This window comes from Pogona vitticeps, chromosome 9 (assembly GCF_051106095.1).
Source record: "Pogona vitticeps strain Pit_001003342236 chromosome 9, PviZW2.1, whole genome shotgun sequence".
Taxonomy (NCBI): domain Eukaryota; kingdom Metazoa; phylum Chordata; class Lepidosauria; order Squamata; family Agamidae; genus Pogona; species Pogona vitticeps.
The window spans coordinates 18,130,810-18,158,736 of NC_135791.1; the positions used below are offsets into that span (position 1 = coordinate 18,130,810).

The following is a 27,927-nucleotide window of genomic DNA, read 5'->3' on the forward strand; positions in this document are numbered from 1 at the left end:
TTTATTTCAGAAAAGCAGCAACATTTTATTGTATTTTTAAAAAACAGAGCACTGGAACGAGGGCCCAGAAAAACAAGGGGGTAAGCGGCTGAGGTGCTTGTGTTCCTCCCAATTTCAAAGGCTCAAGGCAAGGCTTGTGACGGGCTGTTATTTCAACTTAGCACTCACTGGCATCTCCTTCAGAAGCAGAAAGAGAGAAAAATGAAAGAGAAAAGCTTATTAGAGATAACAGTGAATTGATTAGAATTCCTTGCCAAAACTGAAGGCAAGAACTCAAAATGAGTGTAGTACAGCCACAGTCACCCTTTCCTCATTTGACCCCAAGCATCTTTTGCTGATTTTTTTTATCAATACAATTTTCTCAGACGTCCTCAGGTGGGAAGTCCAAAGTTCACTTCGGGTAAAAAATTCACTGCATCCATAAAAACCACACCCAGGAGGTTTAGTGACTTGAACAGATTGTCTTTTAAATCCCAGAGAGACTGCAAATTCACTTCAAGATCCTCTGTAGGACGGGGGCTCATAATTTGATTCCCCCCCACTTGAATTTGGGCCTTCAACTTGCATCAACACTAGCCAGCATGCCCAATGGTCAAGGAGAATGGAAGCTGCGGCTCAATATTGGGAGGGCCACCACCTCACCCACACAAGAGGTGAAAAAGGTGCCACCAGGCCTGAAAAACCTCCCCATTCTAGAAAGAATGCTTACCTGGAAGAGAACATTTTGGTGCCACGGCGATCTGGACACTAGACAAGGAGAGAAAGAGAGGTTATGAACGCTGAACCACAATCTGCATTTGTATTTTATGTATTATGTATGTACAGTAGGACCCCTGTATCCATGGGTTCAGTATCCACAGTTTCACTTATCTGCAGTCTGAAACTATTAAAAATATTAAAAACAAAACAAATCTAGAAACACATATTTTCATGAACTGGCCACTAGGGAAAGCCAGAGACCATTCAGCATTCCTGGGGGTGGGGGCTTGGAATCAATCCTTCAAGAATATGGAAGTCCTACTGTATGTGTGATAACAAACTTAGACAGCATCTTAAAAAACAGAGACATCACCTTGCCAACAAAGGTCTGCATAGTCAAAGCTATGGTTTTTCCAACAGTGATGTACGGGAAGTGAGAGCTGGACAATAAAGAAGGCTGACTGCCAAAGAATTGATGCCTTTGAATTGTGGTGCTGGAGGAGGCTCTTGAGAGCCCCCTGGACTGCAAGGAGAACAAACCTATCCATTCTGAAGGAAATCAACCCTGAGCGCTCACTGGAAGGACAGATCCTGAAGCTGAGGCTCCAATACTTTGGCCATCTGATGAGAAGAGAAGACTCCCTGGAAAAGACCCTGATGTTGGGAAAGTGTGAAGGCAAGAGGAGAAGGGGACGACGGAGGACAAGATGGCTGGCCAGTGTCACCGAAGCTACCAACATGAATTTGACCCAACTCCGGGAGGCAGTGGAAGACAAGAGGGCTTGGCGTGCTCTGGTCCATGGGGTCACGAAAAGTCGGACACAGCTTAATGACTAAACAACAACAACTGTATGTGTGTATGTATGAATATTTGTATCTTGCCTTTCTCCCAAAACCAGGATGCCAGGCCTTCACAAAAGTTTAACCAACTAAACACGGCAATATATGAAAGCGTGAAAACACAAACTGTAATCTTAGAACACAACAGAACTAAAAGCAATGAAAAGAGGAGCAATAAGAAAAGCAGAGTAACTCCCATTAAATGTCCCTTCCTCAGCAACTACTCAATTGCCCCAAAGCCTGCAGGAATGGAAAGGTCTTTGCCAGAACAACAGGAAGGAGGGTAATCTAGCCTCCTCTCAGACGGCCAAACCCTGGGCACAGTCACAAGGAAGGGAACTATGCAACCGCGGAAATGTGACTCTGGCAGGGGTGAGAGAAGAGCCTCCCCAATACTCTTAAAACTTGGACAGGTTAATAGAAGAGGATATAGTCCCCATATGAATTACTGGATTCAGAGTTTGCTCTTGCCTAGAATGATACAACCTCTGGGCTGAAATATATGCCTTTGGAAATCACCACAAGCACACACCCCTATCCCTGTCCTTACCTGCTTCTCCTCTTAGGTTTACATTTGCACTTTCCACCTGAAAAGACAAAACCAGCAAGAACTTTAGGGAAATTCAGGAGCAAGGCCATCAGCAGCTGCCCAAATGCAAGAGTTCTACACAAGCAGGATATGTAAATGTCACCAGCAACAGCTCTTGACATCTCAGGTATCGGGGATGGATCGAAGCTGTGGGGAGATCCCTGCTTCAGATCTTGGAAAGCTGCGTCCCACTAGGTTGCAGTGACCAAGAGCCTAAATATATGGCAATTCCATGCAAAGTTTTATTTTGTCTTGGAATGTAAAGTTTGGATAGCCAACGTGGCCCTCCAGATGTTGTCGGACTGCAACTGCTATCCTATCATCTGCCATCACTAGGTGAGATACCTGAAAGTTGCTAGGAGTTGCAGTCCAACATCTGAAGGACAACATGGTCCTTGTTTCTTTTATATAAAAAAGAGGTGGACAAATGATGGCCAATACTAAGGTCTACCTCCCACCAAGGCTCTGGTCACACTGGCAAAATGTTTCCAAGTTACTTCTCGTGAGGTTTGACTCTCTTTGTGGGAGTTCAGATGATGCACGGCCATTACCAATTTTTTAATATATTTTTTTTATTTGATGCTATCTCCACTTCAAATCCAGTCCGCTGGGAGGCTACTACTCTATTTGTTCTGTGTTTCATCACACAGTACAATCAACATTCCACAGAGTGTGAACTACAAAACTGATACATTTCCTTTACATCGGGTGTGCTGTCCCACCCACCCCCAAGCTGTCATTCGACTCCCTTAATTTTAAAAAAATAATTATTAATTTCAACTGTGAATGTCAGAATATTGATATATTTCTGTCAAAAGAGCCGTGGGTTCTCCACCATTAAGGGTAACGCAGTACAGAAATGTGGGGGGGAATGCACCACATCAGCATGTGGCCAGCAAGGGCATTTTGCTGACACACTGATGTACCTACCCAATATTTTTTAAAAGGGGGGTAGAGAAACACACACACACAAAAAAGAAAAGGGATTTGACTCACTGCAGGGGTATAAATGAATGTACCATATCTAATATAATTTTAAAATGTGGAACAGTTAAAAAACATATAAATCGCTATCATGGGATATATGTCATGTGAAAGCAACATACGATTCTACAGGAAACAGAAGGTGAGAGAAAATAGGGGGCATTTCTCTAGTGTGACCATGGCCTGAATTGTTTTGTTTTACTACTTTGATTTTACTAATACTTAGTTGTAGTAAACTGCCCTAAGAACAACTGAGCAGGAAGGCAATGCTGGGGGTGTGGGGAAGGTATATCTAAGTAAATATTCTCTTGGATTAAATACAGTAACTTTATTCTCCAGGTAGAAAGAGGATGGACCCAAGATTTCAATTTCAAAGGCAGAGCAGCAAATAGTGACCCCATCCCACCCAAGTCAAGATATAGAGTGTCTAATGGGAGATCACATTTTCTGACACTTGAAGCAGAACATTGCACAAGTACCACTCCTCCTTTCTCAAGCGGTAAAAATATAAGAGCAACAGCTGAAATAGGTAACAATTTTGCTCTGCTTTCAGGATGCTCAAAATCTGCTGTTTCATGTAGTCGCTTTGCTCTGCCCAAAAACGGGGCTGGTCCAGAATGGGGAAAACGTTCCAGTGTCTGAGCACTCTTCTATAGAGGGTGAACCTATATGATTAAAAAAAGTTCTAGGCTACCCTTCCCTTTGATAAATCACTTTCCTGTGTGAAGGAGTATCGTGGCACAGTGATTAAACTGCTGTGCCACAATCAAAACCCTGCTGTGCCACAACCTGGATCCAATCCCAGAGAGCCAGCTTAAGGCTCACTCAGCCTTCCATCCTTCTAAGGTCAATAAGTTGAGTACTCAGTTCGCTGGGGGAATGTGTAGCCTGCATAATTAAATTGTAAACCACGTAGAGAGTGCTAAAAGCACAACAGGGCAGTATATAAGCAGCATGCTTTGCTTTTTTTTTGAAGGGTTCTTTTAATTTTTGCACTGGACAATATCCATTCATGTGAGCCCCATCAATACAATATGAAGCAGTACAACCCAGACATCAATTTGCCACTTTGCTGAGAACTGTGTCGCCACTCCATGAACACCTACCACCACTGCAATCCCAAATCTCTACTTCCACTTACTTATGAGGATAATAATTCCAAGAAAACAGAGAACACCAGCAAAAATCAAACCACCGAGACGAAGTGACGCATAGTCTGGAGAAGCAAAAGAGAAGGTGTTCAGTTCGGTTGAGGTTACCTCCTTCATCACTCCATGACCCTTCCATTAATCTAGCAAGCTCTGCCTCCCACCCACTCAACATCCAACTCTTTCCTTGGAAATGGAGGTTGTGTGTATGGATGGTGGGCATCCACTCTTTGTCTAAAGACTTCTGGGCTGGAACTGAGATTATGAAACATCCTAAGAGAGCCTTTAGTGGAAAGGTTCTCAGGAAAAGAAGTATTACTGTTATGACTGTGAGCTGTAAGAAGCAGATACAGAATCAGACTAAGACAATACAATTAGCCTTTAAATTATCCACTGGGCAACATCAGTCTTTCTCAAAGAGGGAGATGAATAATGTGTTATTCCTCCTCTTGTTAAGAAGCATCACCGCACATCTGCTTATGTAGTAAGATTTCCCATAAGACTCAGGATGAGTTGTATAGCTAAGGATGATGAGCACTTACCATAATAGAAGGGGCTGTTTTTATCTGGGGACAGAGAGAGTGGAAGAAAAAAGATTAGTGTTCTATCTTTAGTTATTTTAGGATGAAAATCTTCCCAAGGGCTAAGAACTGGCAGATCAAGATGAATGCTTCTTTGGGAATGAACCTACAGTCGTGCCCCGCTTAATGATTACCCCGCATAATGACAAATCCGCTTCACTACGATGTTTTAATTGTTTTTTTTCCGCTTTGTGATGATCAGCTCCCTGCTTCGGGAACCGATTCTTCTAATTACGATGATCAAAACAGCTGATCGTCGGGTTTTGAAAATGGCCACCGGCTGCTCAAAATGGCTCCCCACTGTTTTAGGACGCATTTTTCGCAAGACAGGCACCTGAAAATGGCCGCTGTATGGAGGATCTTCACTGGATGATTAGGTATTTCGCCCATTGGAATGCATTAACCGTTTTTTAATGCGTTTCAATGGTTTTTTTAATTTCGTTTGATGACGTTTTCACTCTACAGCAATTTTGCAGGAACGAATTAACGTTGTCAAGCGAGGCACCACTGTACTTTCAAAGATACAGCATTGATTGGATGTCTCAGCATTAAAAGGGTCTTTGTTCTGAATGGTACCTTTTCTTTCGTTCTTCCTGATCTTCCATGCCCTTTATCTCCCACTTTCTTAAACAAGTTGCCCAAAGGTGCTTTTGAATCTGAGTCTCATGGGATCAGCACACTTGAATCCACTGCTTGCTGATTCTAGAAAAAAATCCTCTCCGGAAATATTTCCAGAGAGGATTTCTTTCTAGGATCAGCACATATAGAACAGAGGTGGCCTTCCAGATGTTTGGAGCTGAAAATCCCAGAACCTCTTATCCTTTGCCTAGCCAGTTGAAGCTTCTAGCAAGTAAACTCCAAAACATCCAGAAGACCGGTAGTTCTAGAAACTAGCCATGTTATTATCTATGGAGCTACTGAAAGTCTTTCTAATTAACCTAGTCTTAAACAGATGGGCAAGATCTGCTCCTGGAATACAAGGAAATACTTTGGCACATTTCTTTGCTTGTCCTTGAGATGTAAGAAACGACTCACCTTCAGGATCATTTGCCTCCAGAAGAGGGAATGCTACAGCAGAAGACAGAGAAGAGTTACTTCCAGGTGAAGCCATAATTATAGCTGTTCAATGTGGGCATAACATGAGCATGGCAGTAGGGGAGTCACCTTATTTTCATGGCACAAGTGGGTGGGCGGACACGGACACACACACACACACACACACACACACACACACACACACACACACACACACACACACACACACACACACACACACACACACACACACACACACACACACACACACACACACACACACACACACACACACACATCCCCGACTGCTAGATCAAAGCTTTGAGAGAAACCAGGAATGGATTTTTGCTATCAAGAAGGAGGAGGAGGAACATCTGAAAGCTGTTGATGAAATCAAGTTCCTTGGCTGAGCTTATGTTTAGAAGTACCCTTTACCCTTCTTTAATTCTCCCCTTGCCCCCACTAAACCACTATGCAAATGCATTGCTTTAAAAAAAAACCCCACAATTTTGCTCTACGGTGTCTTGCCAATTTCCTTGTGCTGTTTATATTGTGCAAGATGACTCTCAACTGTAGCCCCAAAGCCCCTCCGATGTCCACCTTTTGTTTTTAGAGATGGATCCCCCGTGGGAAGAAGGCTTATGATATCTCTTTACTGAACTGGGACATTATTCTATGTCAGGCCTGCCCCGATCAAGATGCACGGCCAGAAATTAAATCCCCTGCTGGGATTGTAAAACTACGACCACTTGATTCATTGCATTACACAAAATGCAAGCCAAAGGCCGATCCACCGGAGCTCTCTAGGTAGCTGTGTCTCTTCTAACTAGAACTGGCAGTCAGTAAATCTTTGTCTTGCCAGGCCAAGAGAATAGATGTTCAGCCAGGTAGTTGGCATAGGAGGGTGGAAAAACTAAAGCATTTCCCCTTCTGAGTCACACTATCTGTTGATCCCTTGGTAGGAAGCGAACGCTTTGCAAAATGTAAATGTAAACGTGCACATTGCAACACTTGCAAAAATAAGGTAAATTTGAGTGACACCAGAGTTTGGGAAGGGGATTTTGACAGGAAATGGGAAATGGAGAAATCATTTATTTATTTTATTTAAAGCATTTGTACAATATTGTCCCAACCGGAATCAGGGCTCTGTGCAACTTGCAGAGGTATACACAACAAACACACTTTTGGGAGCTTTCCCATTTCATGAGAGTAACAGGACTAGCACAGGGGGCAAACACTGGGAGAAGGTAGAGGGGACAGAAATTGGCTATTAAACTCGAGTGGCCATGCTTTCCAAACCATAAGGTGCAGAAAGACACACACCCCTCCCTGTTATTTTGCTTCAAAAAGTTAACATTTTGGAAATACTTTCAGGAGAAGGATCAGACTCTTTCTTCAGAAGAAACTTCTTAAGTCCTTCATCCCAAACCTTTCTCAGGATCAGCCATGAGGACGCCAAGAAGATTACTGTACCTGCAAACAGAAGAAGCAGGATCTCTGTGGTGGCAGACCTCATCATGACACACAGTGATATTCTGAGCTCTGTAGGAAAGGGAGGAAAACAGAAAGTTGTTGAGTGAATGGAAGCAACACTCAAAGGGGTGGAACCAGAGATTTCCCACCTGCAAAACAGATGCTGTACCATTCAGCTATGGCCCCTTTGCTGCATAAGGTTTGATAACTGATCAACATGGTGATGGCATCTACAATAAGAATGGGGTGGGTGGGCAAAGCCTGGAATACATCCACAGGAAAGCTTCATCCATTTTCTTTGGGGAAAGAGAAAGGCATCTGATAATTCTAAAGGGAATGAAGGTTCCATTCCGGGCATCCTACTCGAAAGGATAAGGTCACTCTACAGATAGGAAAAGTCCTGTTTGTGATAAATGCCTGTTGTGATCGACAACAGTGGTTCCTAACCTTGGGTTACTCAGGTGTTTTTGGACTGCAACTCCCAGAAGCCTTCACCACTAACTGTGCTGGCTGGGGTTTCTGGGAGTTGCAGTTCAAAAACACCAGAGTAACCCAAGGTTAACAACCACTGCAAGATGGAGGAATACAAAGCAAGATAGATAGATGGAAGTCAGGATCTTTATTGGAAACAAACAAACAAACCCAAGCACAAGAGTTAAGAGACATAGGCAAAATAAATCTGTACCTAGGTGGCCTTCACAACAACACCCCGGATGACACTCCAGCCAATCAGAATCAAAGTTAGGACAAAGGGAGAACATTCCAAGAGCGGAATAACATTGAACATTCCGTTGCAGCATTCTAGGCCTCCAGAGTGCCTCGAAGGGCCAAAGACCAGATGCCAGAGACAGAGATCTGTGATTAGAAAGCATTTTTCTCCCCATTACAAATCTGTAGTGTTTATAGCTTCACATGTCAATCAGACAGGCTAAACCAGGAGAGGCTTACGGGCAGGGAATAAAGAGATAAGCCATATTTGAGTGAAGCTCAAGGAAGGAAATGTGACCGGCTGGTGTTAAGGTGGCAAACAGACTGACCAAGACAAACACACTAGACTCCCGTTTGATCAAGATTTAGGCTAGTCCTCAGTAATGTTTACCTGTCACTCAGGGCAGGGGACAGAGCAAAGCAGACACATTTAAAAAAAGAAGGTTTTTTTGAAAAATATTTAGGAGTGGCTGAGGATAAGGGAATTCCAGTCAACCGTGCAAAGCTGTGAAAAACACTAATTAACAAAATGAGTTCCAGGCTCTGCTCATCAGCAGATGCTTTTGGTAAAAGATCAATCCCGGCGTGTCTGTTGCAAAAGGCAAATGTTTTTGCCCTGCTGCCTCCATCAGGAGACCCAAGTAACTCACAGGGAGAGAAAATATCAGCCACAGAGTTGAAAGAACAAGAGGTCTTTGCAAAAGTGACTTTTTTGGGTTCAGGGCTGGGGAATTCTGGGACTTAGGAGACAAAAAAGGTATCTTTTTCAAGCTGATAATGATGTGCGCTGGTGTGGACAGCTGAACGCTGAGGAGAAACTCTAGAGAGGAGGTTAGGCAAGATGAAGGAAGGAGGGAAATACTTAAAGGGAATGGACGGAGGGAGAGGCAGCAGCTACGTACATGCTTAGCATGGAAATATTAAAGAGACTGGCTGGGGGCCTTTCCCTTATCAGCAATTATTGGGTCAAGCCCATGGGGGTCCATTTCAGCTCTGCAGTTCTAAGATGATCACAAGGGAATCGAACATCCCACTTCTGGCTCTGCAGCCAGAAACCAAAACCACTGACAGTTCTTTCTACTATAAATGTCTCAGACTGAGTTATTCAAACTGTATTTGCCAGTTAATGAGAAAATAGGAGTGGTCTACTTTGGGGAACTTGAAGCTAACTCTGTTCTTTGAATCCCTGCATTTCTGTTGTGTAACTAGAGAATTTTAACCAGAACTTCAAAACTCTGCAACAAGACCAACACTGCAAAGAATGTTGGATGTTACTCCGCCACTTATATCCAAAAGTGCAAAATGCCAAGGCTATAATCTGATTGGCAAGCCACAGAACAATGACTTTCTTGGAAATATCAGGTTACTAGCTCATTATGACAGCATTACTGTGAAAGGGAAACATGTTCCGGCAAGCTGAAGGAATCCGTTTGGTCCCAAGCCAGCACTCATGATGAGGCTTTTGCCCAATCTTTAAAGCAAACTATTGAAGTAGGAGGTCTATAATTCTATTAGAAGCACTTTTAAAGAAGGACAGCATAAGAGTTTGTAATAATACCATCCTGCTAGTTGCTGCTATCAGATAATGATGATGGCTCCTGTTTTATGTAGCTTTAAAGAACTATGAGGCGAACAATGAAAAAGGCATTGACAGAGTGTGGAAATTGCTGGCTTAAATCCTCCAGGTATGCAGTGGAGAAAAAAATCCAGTCCGGGACCTATACAGATGATTATTATAACTACAATTCTCCCTTGGATATACCACTCATTGTTAGTTTTTACCTCAACTGTCAATGTAGTCTCAATAGATTCAGTCAGAGAGTCTGGTGTTGAGAAAGAATAAAAATGTTTCTATTTTACTCACAAATCTTCACACACACACATATATATATACAGTATATCAGAATAATAAGCAAAACATATTTGCATGTTACATAGCTGGAGATATTAACTGGTTAAGTTCATTCTTTGATTAACTGACTGGTTACATGAACACTTCACTCAGACTCTAACTGCTGACTTCATAACTCATACTCACAGAACACTCAAATTGCTAAATGACACAGACCCCTGACAGACTGAAAAGGTGAGGAAAAAGAATCTGAGGTAGAGAGGGAACAGCTGGCTGCTATTATGTGAATGACATTCAACTCCTTGATGTCCCTCCCAAACAAATTTCCTAAAGGCATAATATGCAAGTTGCTGAATTCCAGCTAAAGTTACCAAGGTGTAGTGGTTAAAGTGTAGGGCTAGAGTTAGGACAACACAGGTTCAAATCCCTGGTAGCAAATTTTCGGTTTCAAGCAATCAAATTTGTTCTATCTCACAGAAATTGCTGGATGCTCCTTATTTCAGTAGATTCTCAAGTCTGAAATATCTACTTTTTTCAAGGGCCATGGCAAGGCTTGGGAGCTGGAAAAAAGCAATACCTTCCACACTACAAATTGCAGATTTTGATATCACGACCTAATTGTCCCTCTCCTCAGCCCACTGATTTTTTTGCTTTCTATAACTTTCTGATTTTATAATGTTTCAGAGGGCTTGGAAACTAGTTTGTGGCATTTTGGATGGTGTTTTACGAAGCTGTCACTTCACTGTAGCTTGAGGATCAAATCCCGTTTGTTCTTTTGCTTGTTCATTGTACAAAAAAAAGAGGAAGTCCTTTTTTTCGTTTTTGTAACCTGAGAGGGCAGAAAGAGAGTGTATGTGTATCAGAAACACACACACATACAAGAACAAAAGCTACCTGTATTGGTTCATATGGGAGAAAACAAACCAAGAGCTATAATTAGGTGTTAAGACAAGCCGGTACGTTAAAAAAAAAGGTCTTTGCTTACCAAGACAGACTGGCAGTGCCTAATCCAGAATGGCAGCTCCATAATTGCTACCACATAAGCTTGAAACCTATCCACAGCTCCTGGAGAACAGACTGCTAGCAGTCCCCTCAGCTATCATCATCATGGGTGAAGCAATTATTTGCTCTTAGACAATGGGGCCAACGTCATCCAGTATAGGTGCAAGGCAACAGCCCGGCTGAGTTTTCTGAGCCACCCATCAGAGATAACGCAGAAACTTAGCCAAAATTTCAAGGATCCTCCAGCAGACAAGGTGTGGTGGGGGGCTAGGCACACACTGTCTCCATTGCAATTTCCACAGCCAGCCTTTTTAACTAGTACCCATTTCATCTGCCGAATCCTGGTTTTTTCTCAATAAAGACACCGCCCCGCTCACAATATCCCAGGGGGTCTCTTGGAGAAGCTTGGTTTCAAACTCGGTCACATCACTAGTGTAGACATACGTATCCGATGTAGGAGAGCAACAGTATAGTCTGAAACAGTGGTGAGATTTAAGTAAAAGGGAGAGCAAAATCGTAGCCAAAGGGCAGAGGCAGTCTGAGGCATTTTGTTGCCTGTGGCAGCTGGCGACCCTTCCATTCTACTGAAACATCACTGAATTCAACAAACACCAACAGAGCATGGACAGAGTTCCTACTGCAGTCCTCTGAAGATGCCGGCCACAGAGAGTGGCGAAATATCAGGAAGAACAACCTTCAGAACATGGCCAAAGAGCCCGAAAAACCCACAACAACCGTCACTGAACTTTGCAGGCAAAGGACAGCTCACATCACCCATGCAGTGTCTTTGTTCATGCTGTGCCACAGGATCCGTCTCTGGAGGCTGCTGTCTCACTCTTCAGTAGGGTTGGCCCTTCCTAGAGAGAGAGACTGATAAGGAGGTTTCTCTCTCCTTAGCCTTACTCTTCAAACCAATTGCTCGATCTTATCTTTGCAAACGGTAGGCTCATATCCCAACTTGGAAAGTTATGAACCTCCTCAGGAGTAAGAATAAAACGGGCCCCAAGGCCTAAGCAACAGACAATTTTGTCACTTCTGTGGCCACATTCCAAACAACAGGCCCACTGGGTAATGAGAAGGGGACATTTTCTGAGCTAGTACAACAAATAAGGAACCCCAGCTCCACCTCAGCTTGACGGGCATTTTCAGCTCCAGGCAGCCATTTTGAATGATGACTAAGAAGAGGTATATGCATTTTCATAAAGCATGGAGATGAGGCGACCTTAGTGGTTTGCTATCTGGCTGCAGTGCCAGAGATTGTGGGTTTGATTCCCCCGCGGTGTCTCCTGTGAGTAGAGCCAGCCTGGGTGGCCTTGGGCAAGCTGCTCAGTCCCAGGGCACCTCCAGAAGAAGAGAACGGCAAACCACTTTTGACTACTCACTATCTCGAAAACCTCGGGAAGGGTTGCATAAGTCGGAATCAACTTGATGGCACACAATTAAATTAAATATGGAGATTGCCACTCCTCCTGTTTTATTTGTCTTGATCTTCCTGTGGCGCTCGGAAGTCTTTCTCTGAATTATATAATGTTCACAATAGCCTCAGAACCTAAGTGTTCTCATTCATACAAAACAAAACTGCACATGAGTGGTATTCATATCTGTGCTAAACGTCAAATAGCAAGAGAGACAGTGTGGCCTAACGGTTAGTATCTGACTGGGACTTCAGAGATCCAGGTTATAGGCCCCTCGCAGCACCATGAAACCCACTCATATTCTCTGCCTGACCTCCCTTCCATAAGGAGCTGTTGTAAGGATAAAGAGGAGAGGAAGACATATTTGAATACCCTTGAGCTCAGTAAAGGGAAAGTGGGATGTAAGTGCAGCTGAAACACAACGCAGAATAAGTAACTGTTTTGATCACAACAAAGAATATTGTATTACCTTGGGGAAAAAAATAAAACTTTTAAATAGGCAATACCAACTTTGCAGATAAACTAGATTTATTTGGTTCCGCCTGCTTGCTTTGATGTAAGTAGCCCGGGCTCCCTGAAAGTTATGCCAGACAACACTTTGAGGTCTTTTTGGTAGCAAAAGATTCATTGATGTTTTTGCTGCACATAAGACTTACTTAGTTATGCCTTTGCTGACAAAGTATGTCCCACAGCTAGAGACGTTCCTGTCCCTTTGCGGGTGGTATAGCTTCGTGAATCAGAACATCTGGCTGCGTAGCCAGCCCCCCCCCCCCCCCCAAGTTTGAATCCCACCTCCCCCATGCATAAACTGCCTCTCGGGAAAGGGGCCAGTCAAGATCACCCGGAGAATGCGTGGCTGATGGTGGGATATGCCCTGCTCCCTTTATAACCTTGGGCAAGCTGAATAATGCCACCAGGAAGGCCAGGTTGGACCACTTTTGGGTACCTCCTTTATATACTCTGCACAGTTTGGCCATAACTTGGAATTAAAACAGTGGCATGCAACTACTATTTAATAAAGGCTGCACAAAAGAGGCCCAACGTGGCCCTGACGGACTGCCAATTCTGCAGCCTCTGAAAAGAAGCCAGAGTTGAGCCAGTCTCCAATCCAACCACACCCAGAGCTGTGTTTACACGTGTAGCTCACCCCCCACCCCCAGCACTTTTTCTGAAATATGGCCGATTTGGTGAATTGGCATGTTGCTTCTCTGCTTGCAATCTACTTTTACTGCAAGGAAGAAGGGGGTCTCAGATTCCCCCCCCTTTTTTTTTTCTTCTTTTGACGTTCAGGCCGCCCCCCCCCCCCGTCCTCCAAAGATGCATCATAGAAACACCGATTTTCGTCTTGCGGGACCAACATCTGGGGCTTTCCAAACGTCCTTGTTTTGCAGAGAAAAATCCTCAAAGGATTCCCGAGCAACCCGTATTAATGGGTTGTTGTGCCCGAGCTTGCCAGGTCTGCAAAAGGAACAACCTCCCTGTTTCCCCGCCACTCTGAGGCTTTATATATTTCTTTAAAAAAAGAAGAAGAAATGCGCACGATCCAGAGCCTCGCAGGTCCTGGCAAAGCAGAAAAGAGACCCTTCCAAGCCAGCGCCTCTCCCTCTCCAAGGCGCTCAACCCTCAAAAAGTCTTGGTTCCCCTCCCGGCCCCCAAGAAACCCTTCTACAGTACTTACCCCGTCCCCCAAAAAAAGCACAAGGCAGGCAGAAGCGACGAGGTGGGCAGAAAATAATAATAAAACAAAAAGGAACCCGGAAAAAGGGGAAAAGATGCCCCTCCTTTGGCCACAGAGAACCGTGCGCGCCTCCGAGACCACACCCAAAGCAGCCCGGGCAGGTAAGGAGGAACAGGTTTTGCAGCCGCAGGGAAAGGCAGGGCTGGGTCGGCCTTCCTGCATTTCCTTTGCAACAGGTTCCGACGATCTCCTTCTGCCCTCTGGGCGTGAGAAGCCTGGCATTGCTCACTCCAGGAAAGCGAGGCACTACTCCCCACTCTCCTCCAGTTCAAAACAGGGCTGCGTCTCCTGCCCTTAAGTAACAATTTTATTTATTTTATTTATTTATTTATTCCATTTATACCTGTTCATTGCGGCCACTCTAGGCAGCTTCCAACACAAAATACAAAACACCAAGTACAAATACCAGATAAGAAAGGAATTTTTACATAATTTAAAAATTCTACAAGATGGAAAGCAAACGAAATAAATCATAATAGAGAACGCAAGGGAGTCAGCTTTGGTGTCTTTGTCCTTCTGAAAGCATCCAGGTGGTTGAGCACCTCACCTGTTGAATTTCTGCTGCTCCCCACTCTCCCTGGATTCAAGGCAAGGCCCCTGCCTCTTGCACTTTAAAGTTAAAAATACATACATCTTAACAGCCCGGGTCACTTGGCCATTATGAAACAGCATGGCAGCTGGTGAATTTTTACCTGTTGGATTCTTGTTAGCTTTGACTCTTGCCTGCAAGTAACAATACTTCCTCATAGCCTTGGTGTGAAAGTGTATCTCGATGGTGACACCTGTTGAATTTCTGGCTGCAGTATAGTTTGGGCACACCAAAGGAGACCTGGCTGGCTCATGCCTCTGTGCTGTGCTCGATAAAAACGTAGCCTCTTCATTTTTCTATCTCCACCTCCCAAAGCGTGGAAAAATTATGTTTGGGACTACAACGCCACCACCTTTGTCCAGGCTGGTTGGGGATTCTGGAACCTCTTATCTAAAAAAGTAAATTTGCAAGCTCTCCTGCCTGTATATACTCCTATATGCCTCAAACTGTCACGTTGACTTATGAGTAGGACAGTCCTTTTTTGTTTGGGGGGGGGGTTGTTCATAATCAGCTGGAGGATGGTAAGACCTTCTTGAATGGGGAGTGTGTGACCATCAAAGAAGTACTAAGGCAAATGAATAAAAGATAAGAAATCATAAAAGGTAGGAGTGATGCTGGCAGAGAAGAAAGTTTGACTTTCTTATTTGTGGTGAATAAGTCACTGGAAGAGCCTGGGTACATCTCGCCAGGGCTCACCAGGTCAACACAAAGATGTTTATATAAATGTTGCATACATCATATTTGTTTCAACTTGTAGCGCTATGGGGCGGTATATAAGTCCAATAAATAAATAAATAAATAAATAAATAAATAAATAAATAAATAAATAAATAAATAAATAAACATTGAAAATCAACATTGTCAGTCTTGCATTCTCTCTCTCTCTCACAGACACAGACACTTGCAATTATTAAGAAACTTCCCTCCCATGGTGACATCACAAATGCTTGCCTGGTGACATCATAAAACCAAACACACACTCCCTCAGGTTTTGACCATGAAATCTCAAGGAATCCGGAGATGCTCCTTCATCAGCAATACTAAAGAAAGATGCATTGATAATTCCATCCGCTTCTCTAGATTTAATGGATTTTTGCCCCTTGTTTTTTGCCCCTGCCCCAAATTTAACCCCATGTTTTCAACCTATGCACCTTCATTTACTCAAAAGTACTTTCAGCCAAGTATTGTGGTGCTTACTTCCGAGGACGGGTGTGCAGGAGAGCAACAGATTGTAACCTTGTGTATTATATAAGGGGATCATGAGAGCACGTCTTCCACTTCTTGGCCTGTTTTGATTTTTCACCCTCTCTGTTGAATGTCTCCAAGTGGGACTGAAAAAAGATTTGCAGTAGGTGGGCAGGAGTTTATGGCTGTCTTGTGTTTAACCACCACAATGTGCAACATGCTGTTTCTCCGCTTCTAAATCAGGAATAAAGAGGGCTCTTGAGTGGGAGGAGAGAGATGTTTGTAAGCTTTGTTCTGATAATTGCAAATATAGCTGATGGGGGGGGAGGGGGAAGAGAGATTTATTTGCAATCTGGTGCTGGAGGAGAGCTTTGTGGATTGCCTGAACTGCCAGAAGGACAAACCAGTGGGTCCTAGATCAAATCAAGCCTGAACTATCTCTTGAGGCAAAAATGTTGAAACCGAGGCTGTCCTACTTTGGGCACATCTTGAGATGGCAGAATTCTCTGGAAAAGACAATCATGCTGGGAAAGGTTGGAAGTCAGCAAGAAAAGAGGAAGACCAAATATGAGATGGACCGACTCCCTAAAGGAACCCACAGGCTTGAGTTTGCAAGAATTGAGCAGGACAGGACAGGATCTTTAGGAGATTGCTCATAGGATTTCCATAAATTGGAGGCAACTTGACAGTACATAACAATAACAGCATACAGTGGTGCCCCGCATAGCGACGAAAATCCGTTCCGAAAAAATCATCGCTATCCAGATTCGTCGCTATGCGGGACAAAGAAGCCCATAGGAATGCATTAAAACACGTTTAATGCGTTCCTATGGGGAAAAAACTCACCGTTATGCGGAAATCCTCCATGCGGCTGCCATTTTCGCTGCCCGGTAAGCGAGGAAAGGGCGCGAAAACACAGCGGGCGGCCATTTTATTTACCCGGTGGCCATTTTGGAACCGCCAATCAGCTGTTTTAAAAACATCGCTATGCAAAAATCGGTAAGCGAAACGCTTACCGATCATCGCAAAGCGATGTTTTCCCATTTAAAATATCGCAATGCGGTAGCTTTTGCGATCGCAAAAAACACATCGCTATGCGGATTTGTCGTTAAACGAATCGCTTGTTATGCGGGGCACCACTGTATATTCTTAGGTTAAAAATCTGTTTGGAAACACTCTAATCCTTAAACGTCAATGTACATCTTATGCAGAACTTGAAAAGGGACTTTCAGGACTAGAATACCAAACTTTGGCAAGAGGATTCTGGGAGTTGTAGTCCACATCAATGATTTTTCCCCCAAGCTCTGATCTTAGGCTTCACAGTCTTTTGTTTTATGGGCATGGTGAGGAATCTGTTGACTCCAGTGTCCTTATCAGACTTTCTTGGCTGCTGCAAAAATCACAACATTTCCCATGTAAAATGGGCCATGATACAGTCTATTAAGGTTTCACGGTCTTTTGTTTTATGGGCATGGTAAGCGATCCGTTCATTCCAGTATCCTTATCAGACATTCTTGAGTGCTGCAAATCACAAAATACCCTGTGTAAAACATGGGGCCTGGTACAGCCAGTAACTTTGTGATTACTGGAGAGGTTGTTACAGGTGCTTTTGGAGTTCAGACCAGACCAGACCAGACCGGAGAGGACTTGAAATCAAATGCCACAAAGGCCAGCGCACGGCAGGCTACGGCTTTCTTTATGTCTCTCATGGGGTGGAGAAGGAGCTTAGGTCAGGGTGAGGCTCTTTGTTCCATGCAGAAAGAGCTGCATCCAAATGGAAGGAAGAAAATTCAGAAAGGAAGGAAAAGAGAGAGAGAGAGAGAGACAGAGAGAGAGAGAGAGAGAGAGAGAGAGAGAGAGACAGAGAGAGAGAGAGAGAGAGAGAGAGAGAGAGAGAGAAAGAAAGAAAGAAAGAAAGAAAGAAAGAAAGAAAGAAAGAAAGAAAGAATCAGTTTTGGAAGGAAGAGAGAGAGAGAGAGAGAGAGAGAGAGAGAAAGAAAGAAAGAAAGAAAGAAAGAAAGAAAGAAAGAAAGAAAGAAAGAAAGAAAGAAAGAAAGAATCAGTTTTGAAAGGAAGAGAGAGAGAGAGAGAGAGAGAGAGAGAAGAGAAAGAAAGAAAGAAAGAAAGAAAGAAAGAAAGAAAGAAAGAAAGAAAGAAAGAAAGAAAGAAAGAAAGAATCAGTTTTGGAAGGAAGAGAGAGAGAGAGAGAGAGAGAGAAAGAAAGAAAGAAAGAAAGAAAGAAAGAAAGAAAGAAAGAAAGAAAGAAAGAAAGAAAGAAAGAAAGAATCAGTTTTGGAAGGAAGAGAGAGAGAGAGAGAGAGAGAGAGAGAGAAAGAAAGAAAGAAAGAAAGAAAGAAAGAAAGAAAGAAAGAAAGAAAGAAAGAAAGAAAGAAAGAAAGAAAGAAAGAAAGAAAGAATCAGTTTTGGAAGGAAGAGAGAGAGAGAGAGAGAGAGAGAGAGAGAGAAAGAAAGAAAGAAAGAAAGAAAGAAAGAAAGAAAGAAAGAAAGAAAGAAAGAAAGAAAGAATCAGTTTTGGAAGGAAGAGAGAGAGAGAGAGAGAGAGAGAGAGAAAGAAAGAAAGAAAGAAAGAAAGAAAGAAAGAAAGAAAGAAAGAAAGAAAGAAAGAAAGAAAGAAAGAATCAGTTTTGGAAGGAAGAGAGAGAGAGAGAGAGAGAGAGAGAGAGAGAAAGAAAGAAAGAAAGAAAGAAAGAAAGAAAGAAAGAAAGAAAGAAAGAAAGAAAGAAAGAAAGAAAGAATCAGTTTTGGAAGGAAGAGAGAGAGAGAGAGAGAGAGAGAGAGAAAGAAAGAAAGAAAGAAAGAAAGAAAGAAAGAAAGAAAGAAAGAAAGAAAGAAAGAAAGAAAGAAAGAAAGAAAGAAAGAAAGAAAGAGCAAGCAAGCGTCCCTCTCAGGATTCTATATGTGGTGACAGAACTTGGAATTTTTGAGTCGCATATTAATGATAATATTCATGTGCTGATAAGTTAATTCTGACTTACGGCAACCCTTTTCCAGGGTTTTCCAGGTAGAGAGTACTCAGAAGTGCTTGACCAGTCCCTACTTCTGCGGGGTGTCTTGGGCACATGTAGCTTGCTTAAGGTCACGCAGGCTGACTCTACTTTGCAGGAGGCACAGTGAAGATTCATATTCCCAACCTCTGGCTCTGCAGCCAGATACCTAAATCACTGAGCTACCCCGCCAGCTCTTTTGATCCAGTACTTTCCAAAATCTGCTGTTGGCTGTACTGTTGTTTAGTCGTTTAGTCGTGTCCGACTCTTTGTGACCCCATGGACCAGAGCATGCCAGGCCCTCCTATCTTCCACTGCCTCCCGGAGTTGGGTCAAATTCATGTTGGTAGCTTCAATGACACTGTCCAGCCATCTCGTCCTCTGTCGTCCCCTTCTCCTCTTGTCATCACACTTTCCTAACATCAGGGTCTTTTCCAAGGAGTCTTCTCTTCTCATGAGATGGCCAGAGTATTGGAGTCTCAGCTTCAGGAGCTGTACTAGCTGGGAGCTGTAATCCAAAAAACCCAACCTTTTCACAAAGTGTGTTGGAGACAATAATATTTTAGGGGGGGGGGCAAATTGAGCCTCACTGCATCTGTCAGAGGGCTTCTCTTAAATACATTTGCAATTAGTGCTGAAACTCTTGCACACCAGAGTGGTGATAAGTGCCATCAAGCTTTTTCTGACTTATGAAGATCTGGGGAATAAGTGATCTCTGAAACATCTTATTTTTAATAGTCCTGATCAGGTCTTGCAAAGTCAAGGCTGTGGGTTCCTTTATAGAGACCATCCATCTCATATTCTGCCTTCCTCTTTTCCTGCTGCCTTCAACGTTTTTTTTCTTACCAAGGAGCCTTATCTTTTCATGATGCACTCAAAGAAGAATAGCCTCAGATTAGTCATTTCTGTTTAAATGACCGAAAGCCCAGAATTAGCAACTGGCTCAGGTGCTGTTTCCCGAGAGGAGGCACAGCTGTGGCAGTCCTATAAAGTGTACCTGGGGCTTACCCCCATCCTTTGAGTACACAACTGTGTGCCCTACTGACTCCTACAAACTAGGTTGCAGCCCGCAGGCGCAGTGGAGCACGGTCTCCCTTTGCCAGAGTGAAAGTTGGCTTTTCCTGCTATCCCAGGTATCTACTGTACATGGAGTGAGAGGGGAGGAAGGGGGGATCCTGCCTTGCTCTTTGCCCCTGGCTGCAAAACATCTGGGCTAGGCCCTTGCTGCAAGAATAAACCCATGTGGATCTGAAGAGTGTGTGATTGCTTTTTTATTCCCCTCCATAACCACAGAGGTGACATTCTCAAAACAGCAGCACTTTTCAAAAAGCAGCAGGAAGGAACAGCTGTTGTGGGACCTTCTCTCTTGGGGTGAGTCGGCTCTTCCAGCTGCGTTGAAACAATCCTTTCAGCCAATCGTGAAATTTTCCAGAAACTGTGTTTGCAAGTTCATTTAGCTTCCTGAAAAAAATCCCCCAGTGTGTTTTCAGGAAGACCAGCCAAAAGGTGATGGGGATCAAAGTAGTCCAGATGTTACTGAATTACAGCCTCCACCAGATGTGGTCAGCATAGGATGTGATGCAGGATCAAGAAAGTCACAGGCTAATAACATTTGGAAGGTTATAAATTACACAACCCTGGATTAGAGACCGTCCTCTAGATAAAAGGATAAATGAATACGTACTGTATGTGACATTCAGAAATCCGTGGGTGAATACCCAGTATGCTGTGTAGGGTGATGGACTAGGACTCAGGAGAACTGGGTTCGAAACTCTTTTTGGCTATGGAAACCCATTCCTTAAATATCTCACTTGCTTTAAAAGAGTTGGGATAGAATGAAGGAGAGATCGAAGTTCATAGTACTATTCAAACAGAACCGGCTGAAGGTATTTTGATCTCTGAGCCCCTGGTGGCTCTTTCAAGGCCTCCAATCCCCAAGACATGTCAAGTCTGTTTTGAAAGCAGAAGCGGAAAAATCTCTCAAGACCTTTGCTCTGGGAACTGTTTTATTTATTTATTTAATATTGGGAATAATGCAAGTTATAACTAAACATTTGCTGCCGTTTTGGTTACAACCAAACTCAGTAGCCATGAGGTTTTACATTTCTGGACTAAAACTTCCAAAATTCCACAGGCAGTATAGTTTTCTGTGGCAAGCACCTTGCTTTAGCTGGAGTGAACAAGATAGTAGAGGGTGGTGACTCCCCTGGTTTTAGTCTGAACTTTAAAGGAGCTATCCACTGTATGGCATCTATTTGGAGTAATAGGATTTGCTACCTTTTATAGCAGCTGTAGATTATGGAGTAAAACCCTTGAGTGGATTCACTGCCCCCTGCAACATCAGAGTCACCAACCTCCCATCCATCTAGTTGTGATCAGGCTTCATATCCCAGGGTCCCTCACCATTGGGCATGCTGGCTAAGCATGATGGGAATTGCAGGCTAGAGGAAAGCCACAAACTGCCCACCCTTCATCCAGAAAAAGAATACATACATGCCTGTCATTCAGAACCATGCAGGTGGATACACAAGGCTCTATAGTAGATAGTATGATATACTAGGATGCAGGAGGCCAGAATTAAAATCCCTACTTGACCATGGAGACTCACTGAAGGAGATGGTGCTGATAAATCAATAATAATAATAATGTGTCATCAAGCCAATTCATGGCAACCCCTGTGGAGAATACTCAGAAGTGGTTTACGGTTCCCTTCTCCTGAAGACATTATGGAACTGTGCAGCTTTCCCGAAGCTACACAGGCTGTCTGTTCTTCCGGGAGGCACAGTGGGGAGCTGAAACTTCCAACTTCTGGTTCCACAGTCGGACATCTAAACCTCTTGAGCTTAGGGAAAATAAGGAGCTTTTTCTTATGGCTTCTAGTGATGTGATCCTAGGCTTCTGTTACTCCCCAATGAGTGCAGATAAATAGTGCATTGCAGTCTTTACGGCTTGAAAGGTGAAAAAGTTTACATCCCATCAGTGTTTACTCTGAAGTAAGCTGCATTTGGTTCTGTAGATCTTGTGTGTGTTGTGTGCCCTCGAGTTGAAACTGATTTACAGTGACCCAAATAGGGCTTTCATGGCAAGTGAGATATTTAAGCCACTGATAAAACTATTCCTTAAAGTTGATGTTGATAATAGTATAGACAATCTAATGTTAACCATTGTTTTGATGTTAACAGAGCTCCTAGGATGTGAGGGATGAATGGCCAGTATAGACAATCTTATTTTATTTTTTAAAAAAGGCACTGAATGATTGTAAGCTGCAATCTCCTTCTAATAAAAGCCAATGCATGACCCAGTTGTAGCTGAGAAGGAGGAGGGTATGTTAATTTGCTTCCTATAGCAGTGGTCCCCGGCGTTGGGCCTCCAGATGTTCTTGGACTACAACTCCCAGAAGCCTTCACCACCACCTCTGCTGGCCAGGATTTCTGGGAGTTGAAGTCCAAGAACATCTGGAGGCCCAAGGTTGAGGACCACTGTCTTATAGAACCAGTGTTTTGAGGATCAGTCCTAGGAGGTATGTGGGGCAATCCTGGGCCAGTGCCCTTCTGGCCCATCACACACACACACATGCACGCACACGCACACACGCACACACACACACACCTTGGATACCTGTGCTGTCATCTCAAGGAGAAAGAGAAGAGCTATCAGGAAAAAGAGTTTGCAGCTTGCATGTAGTAGAAGACACAAAGAAATCAATTTTTTGGTCTTGTGTGTCTTTTCCAGATATTAAAGAAGGGCCTTCGCTTACCTTGCAATCCTCCCAAAGTTGGGAATGCTGGCTCAGTCTGATGGGAGTTGTCATCCATCAACTCCCAAATGATGAAACATTTCCCGCTCTTGGACTTTATCACTACACTGATTACGGCATAGGCATAACACTCCTGTGCAGAGATTGTATATCCTTGGGAATAACATACTGTACTGGCAGAATGCAGTAAATGGCTATTATCTTCAAAAAATTTTGCAGGTAAGCTTTTCAGATGCATTTGGCTGATCCTTTGTTTTCTGTAGCTATTCCACCGTTCTCCCATTAAAGGGGCTGAAGGCAGCTTGCAAAATATTTAAAGGAGAAAGCCAGCTCAAATATGAAGTAAATTACACATTGAAACAATTTACAAGGTTTTAAAAAGTACAGCATCCCCTATTAAGAGTTCTTGCTTGGCAGCCGGTTACTTGCTAAATGCCCCCAACCACTCTAGAAATGGAAGGATGATGGGGCTGATGAAACTTTTGGGCTTGATCCAGCGCTCTTTTCCTTCCCCCGTGGTTAGAAATATAAACACAAATTAAGCAAAAATTCTTGGTAGGCATTATATTATTTTAAACATTTCAGATGGACTTCCTTGATTGCCATTGGAGAGATGCTGTGCGCATAACCCCTTCCCACTTGCGATATGGGGCCAAACAGTTCCTATACCCTGTTTCCCCGAAAAAAAGACAGAGTCTTGTATTAATTTTTGCTCCAGAAAAACACATTAGGGCTTCTTTTCAGGGGATGTTTTATTTTTTTCATGTGCAACAATCTACATTTATTAAAAGACAGCCATGTCATCATCTTCTGGTTGCTGCACAAGGGTGGAGGGTGGGGTTTCTTTTAACTGGGGCCTATTTTGGAGGTAGGGCTTATATTACGAGCATCCTGAAAAATCATACTAGGGGTTGCTTTCAGGGTAGGTCTTATTTTAGAAAATCATCTCACACTTAACATCAAAAAAACTAAAGAACTCATAATTGATTTTAGGAGGAAGAGAAATGTACATTTGCCGCTGTACATAAACGGTGAGGAAGTGGAGAGAGTTGGTAGTTTTAAATTTCTGGGTACTTACATCTCAGAGGACCTCTCATGGACTATAAATGCCAACATGCTAATGAAGAAGGCGCAGAAGAGGCTGTAATTCCTGATAATGCTCGGCAAGTTAAATTTATCTCAGCATTTACTTCTGTCATACTACCGTAGCACCATTGAGAGTGTCCTAACCTATGGCATTCTGGCATGGTTTGAGAGTAGCTCTGTAGCGGACAAAAAAGCTCTACAGAGAACCATTAAAATTGCCCAGAATATCATCGGGCTCCAGCTACCAACCCTGGATGACATCTTCACATCCCGCTGTCTGAGGAAGTCACACAGCATCCTGAGAGACTCTTCCCATCCTGCTTATAACTTTTTTGAACTGTTACCATCTGGCAGAAGATATAGAACAATTAAGACTTGGACCACACGTTTTCTCAATAGTTTTTATCCCAGAGCTATAATTGTAATTAATAATGAGCTTAAAGACCACCAGTAGTGAATAATTAGTTGGACTGTGTCACTTGGCCTGCGGTGTAGATGTTTGTATTTTTAGTGGGGGACTTTTAGTGGGTGGGGAGTGTTTGGGGAATGTTATGTGTGTGCATGTGTCTGGTCTCTGGGTGTCTGTGAATTTCGTTGAATGTGTATATACTTACAATGACAATATTATTATTATTATTATTATTATTATTATTATTATTATTATTATTATTATTATTATTATTATTATTATTATTATTATTATTATTATTATTATTATAAGGTAGAAAGTACTCAGAGGTGGTTTACCCTTCCCTTCTTCTGGGGGGGCGGGTGTCCTGGAACTGTGCAGCTTGCCCAAGGCCACACAGGCTGGCTCTACTCTCAGGAGGCACCGTGGGGAATGAAAATCCCAACTTCTGGCTCTGAAGCCAAATGCCGAAACCATCAAGCTATCCAGCCAGCCTCCAGCTCATCAGAGCTTCCAACGAGAAAGCCAGGATATGGATTGGGAGGAGGGAAAATTCCTCTTGAATGGCGTGGTGGCATTTGGACAAGAGCTTTGAAAGTCAGAGTGGGTGCAGCCACTAATTTGACAGCAATTTGTGTTCCTTGGTTGATTATGTTGCTTCTGCAAGCAATAGCAAAATGATAGGTCTAAGAGAGGGCAGCTACTATGCCAGGTTCATTGCATTAAAACTAAACACAGCCTAATTTTCCATCTGTACAGGCACAGCCAGAGAAATATAGGGTCTATAGTGTTCTATAGGACCAGGAAGGTCTGGGTTTGATGTCTCGGCTTGACCAGTTCCTATATTCTAGGAAAGTAGTCCTAACAAGGTTTCCCCAGATGTGACTGAATGACAACTTGCGAAATTCCTGATCTGTGGCCACACGGGTGGTGTGGGTTCTTGGAACTGAAAGCTAATAACGTTTGAGGACACAATGTTGGAAACACCATTTCTAGGAAGAACCAACGTTCTATAGGGTGCTGGCTGGATAGCCCAGTGGTTCAGGTATCTGGCTATGGAGCCAGAAGTTGGGTGTTGAAATCCCCTCTGTGCCTTCAGAGAGAAGAACCAGCTTGTGGCCAAGCTGGAGAATTCCAGGGTGCCACCAGAGGCAAGTAATGGTAGACCACCTCTGAGTACTCTTGACCTGGAAAACTCTGGAAAACGGTCACCAAACGGCAGGACTGACTTGACGGCATATGGTTATTATCAATGTTATATAAGGTAGGACCAAGATTGACAGAAAGCAGCTGGAACAGAAGAAAAACAATTCAAAATGTTTATTATAAATTCAAAAAGTGCTGTCAGTTTGATTTTTTTTCTTTTTTAAAGAGAAGAACGTGCCAGAAAAGAGAGAGTTTGCTGGGCATAAAGGAACTGGTATGTCAGCAGATCTCTTGTGAGTACAAGCTAACGCTGCAAAATTTGCAGCCCCAAAACACTCCCACCCATCTTCTTCCAGGGCGGTGGCTGTCTTTTTGGATCGGACTTCTCCTTCTCTATTGTCTGTTTATAGGTCAGCATTTCAAGAGCAGAGGTGGGGAAAGGACTCAAGTCCAGAATGCTCTGTACTGGAGGAGCATACAAATGAACCCCTTGGCAGAGGGACAAGGGAGGGGGCAGAGAGAGCATCTTAAGAGCCGTGTTCTTGCCAACAGCTGTCAGATCCTGAGATCCCTCTGAGGACCGAAAAGGGGAAATCAGGATTTCTTCTCAATCAAAAGGTCCAGAGGCAGGCAGAAGATTCTCTTCCACTCCCACTCCCCCTGCTCTGGTTGGGAAGGTATTGATTAATAGATGTCTGTTGCACAACCAGTTTAACCAGTACAGTGCCTGTTTCATTGAAGTACTGGCCTCAGGGTCTCTCCGCACATGCCCTCCACCACCATGCCTGTCAGTCCTGCTGATACAGTGATGCCTCGCTAGACAATCGCTTCGCATAACGATGAATTCGCTTTACGATGAGGTTTTTGGAGCGATCTTGTGCTTTGTATAACAATGTTTCCTATGGGCAATTTTCGCTTTATGATGTTAGGGACCTTGCCTCGCAAGACGGTTACATTTTAGGTCCCTGTTTTTCGCTTTACGATGTTTTTGGCAGCTTGGTCTTGCTTCGCTAGACAGGTCTTTTAATGGTCGCTGTTTCGTTAGATGGCTGTCTTCGCTTGGGAACCGTGTTTCGCTTAACGATGTTTCCTATGGCGATTTTCACTTTACAATTACAATCTGTTCCCATTGGAACAGATTTTCAGGTTTTCAATGCATTTCAGTGGGAAAACGTGTTTCACAAGATGATGTTTTCGCTTAACAGCGATTTTCACGGAACAAATTAACATCGTCTTCCGAGGCACCACTGTATATCATACCTAGTGGCCATTGAGTGATAGTGCTGATCTTTGCTAGTTGAAGAAGCTGGCCAAGCAGGTTGCTCAGAAATTGGGTTGGGTTCTAGATCTGCACCAAGAGGACTTAATAATCACAGTGTGCTGTCAAGTCAAATCTTTGCAGGGCTTCCAGAAGTGGTTGACCATTCCCTTCTTCTGGGGGTGACCTGGGACTGTGCAGCTTGCCCATAGCTAGCCAGGCTGGCTTGTGCCCTAGGACAGTGGTCCCCAACCTTGGGCCTCCAGATGTTCTTGAACTTCGACTCCCAGAAATCCTGGCCAGCAGAGGTGGTAGTGAAGATTTCTGGGAGTTGTAGTCCAAGAACATCTGGAGGCCCAAGGTTGGGGACCGCTGCCCTAGGAGACACAGGCTCGGTGGGGAATCGAACTCCCAACCTCTGATTCCACAGCCAGATGTCAAACTCTCACTGACCTATCCAGCCAGTCAAAGAGGACTTAGGCAAGGGAAACTCTGTGACCACCTCAGGTGGGGCTGAAGGCAGCCATCACTGTCACTGTCCAGAAGGAGAAGGTGAAGCAAATGCAAAACGTTGATCCTCCTGCTTTTTGCCATATTGCCACTGGTGCATTTAGAGAAGGGAAAGGGAAAAGATAGGGTCATCTCATGGAGGAGGAGGAGGAGGAGTTGCAAAGACAGAACCTACTTTGGAAGTCACACACACACACACACACACACACACACACACACACACACACACACGCACGCACGCACGCACACACGCAAGGCTTGGGCTGTGGCACGCAAGGCTTGGGCTGTGGCACCTGAATCCATTTTGGGAGCCAACACAGGAGTTGGAAGTGGGAGAAGTGAGTTCATCTCTCATTCCAACTGCAAATGCATGGGGGGTGGGGGCTTTAAGAGGACCACCATTGTCCACCCCAAGCCATCTGCAACACAGGGAAAGTAATCAGTGGTGCAGGATGCAGTAGTGTTGGAAAAGGTGCATCAGTGATGCATCTGCGGAGCCTGAAGTAAGGGGTTTGATTCCCCCACTGTGCCTCCTTGACAGGGGCTGGACTGGAGGATCCGCAGCATCCCTTCCAGCTCTGCAGTTCTAAGATAATATAAGATGTCACACAAGTATCCAAACCCCTGTATGTGTTTGTGTGTATGGGTGAAGAGGAAAAGGTGGATAACTGTACTAGACATGTTTTTCCCCTCTTTGTCTTTTCTAGATCTATGCTTAGATTGCAAATCTGAGGTTCAGTTCCTCCTCCTCCCTTCAGTATCCCTCCCTGCTTCATCCTCTCCTAGGTAGGAAGAGGGAGACTTCCTGCTAACAGCCAAACAAAACTATTCACAGAAGTCAGTGTTACGGGTTGTTGTTTTTTCCTCTACAGTGAGGTCTCTACTTAAGAACTTAATCCGTATTGGAAGGTGGTTCTC

General features: G+C 43.7%; 1 protein-coding gene and 1 long non-coding RNA gene across 5 annotated transcripts; one reads left to right on the plus strand and one right to left on the minus strand.

The window, feature by feature from the left end:
* On the minus strand, nt 1–14,269 carry LOC110090909 (FXYD domain-containing ion transport regulator 3). Of its 3 annotated transcripts, none has more exons than XM_020814788.3 (8): nt 14,005–14,269; nt 7,350–7,418; nt 5,877–5,909; nt 4,803–4,826; nt 4,254–4,328; nt 2,090–2,126; nt 710–747; nt 1–177 (listed from the first exon to the last, which is right to left on the minus strand). In XM_020814788.3, the coding sequence occupies exons 2-8, from the start codon at nt 7,393–7,395 to the stop codon at nt 158–160; spliced, it is 273 nt and encodes a 90-aa protein (XP_020670447.1). In that variant the 5' UTR covers nt 7,396–7,418; nt 14,005–14,269; the 3' UTR covers nt 1–157. The 3 variants fall into 3 exon arrangements, with proteins under 3 accessions (XP_020670447.1, XP_078236374.1, XP_020670445.3); XM_078380248.1 differs by lacking the exon at nt 14,005–14,269 and adding an exon at nt 12,983–13,122; XM_020814786.3 differs by lacking the exon at nt 14,005–14,269 and adding an exon at nt 8,035–8,125.
* LOC140702076 (uncharacterized) lies at nt 14,036–27,872 on the plus strand. 2 transcript variants are annotated; one of them, XR_012081118.2, is made up of 4 exons: nt 14,036–14,165; nt 22,576–22,819; nt 25,468–25,918; nt 27,717–27,872. It is a non-coding gene; the product is annotated as an uncharacterized LOC140702076 (long non-coding RNA). The 2 variants fall into 2 exon arrangements; XR_013538491.1 differs by lacking the exon at nt 14,036–14,165 and adding an exon at nt 18,379–20,214.
* The last annotated feature ends 55 nt before the right edge of the window (nt 27,873–27,927 follow it).

Bases quoted from the DNA above. Each gene is read 5' to 3' on its own strand.
- LOC110090909 (XM_020814786.3), bottom strand. From the start codon at position 8,110: ATGTTCTCCCTTTGTCCTAACTTTGATTCTGATTGGCTGGAGTGTCAT. The intron at 7,419-8,034 runs GTACAGATTTAT...CCTTTCCTACAG, and splicing joins TTGTTGTGAAGGCCACCTAG to AGCTCAGAATATCACTGTGT. The intron at 748-2,089 runs GTAAGGACAGGG...CTCCTTGTCTAG, and splicing joins AAACCTAAGAGGAGAAGCAG to TGTCCAGATCGCCGTGGCAC.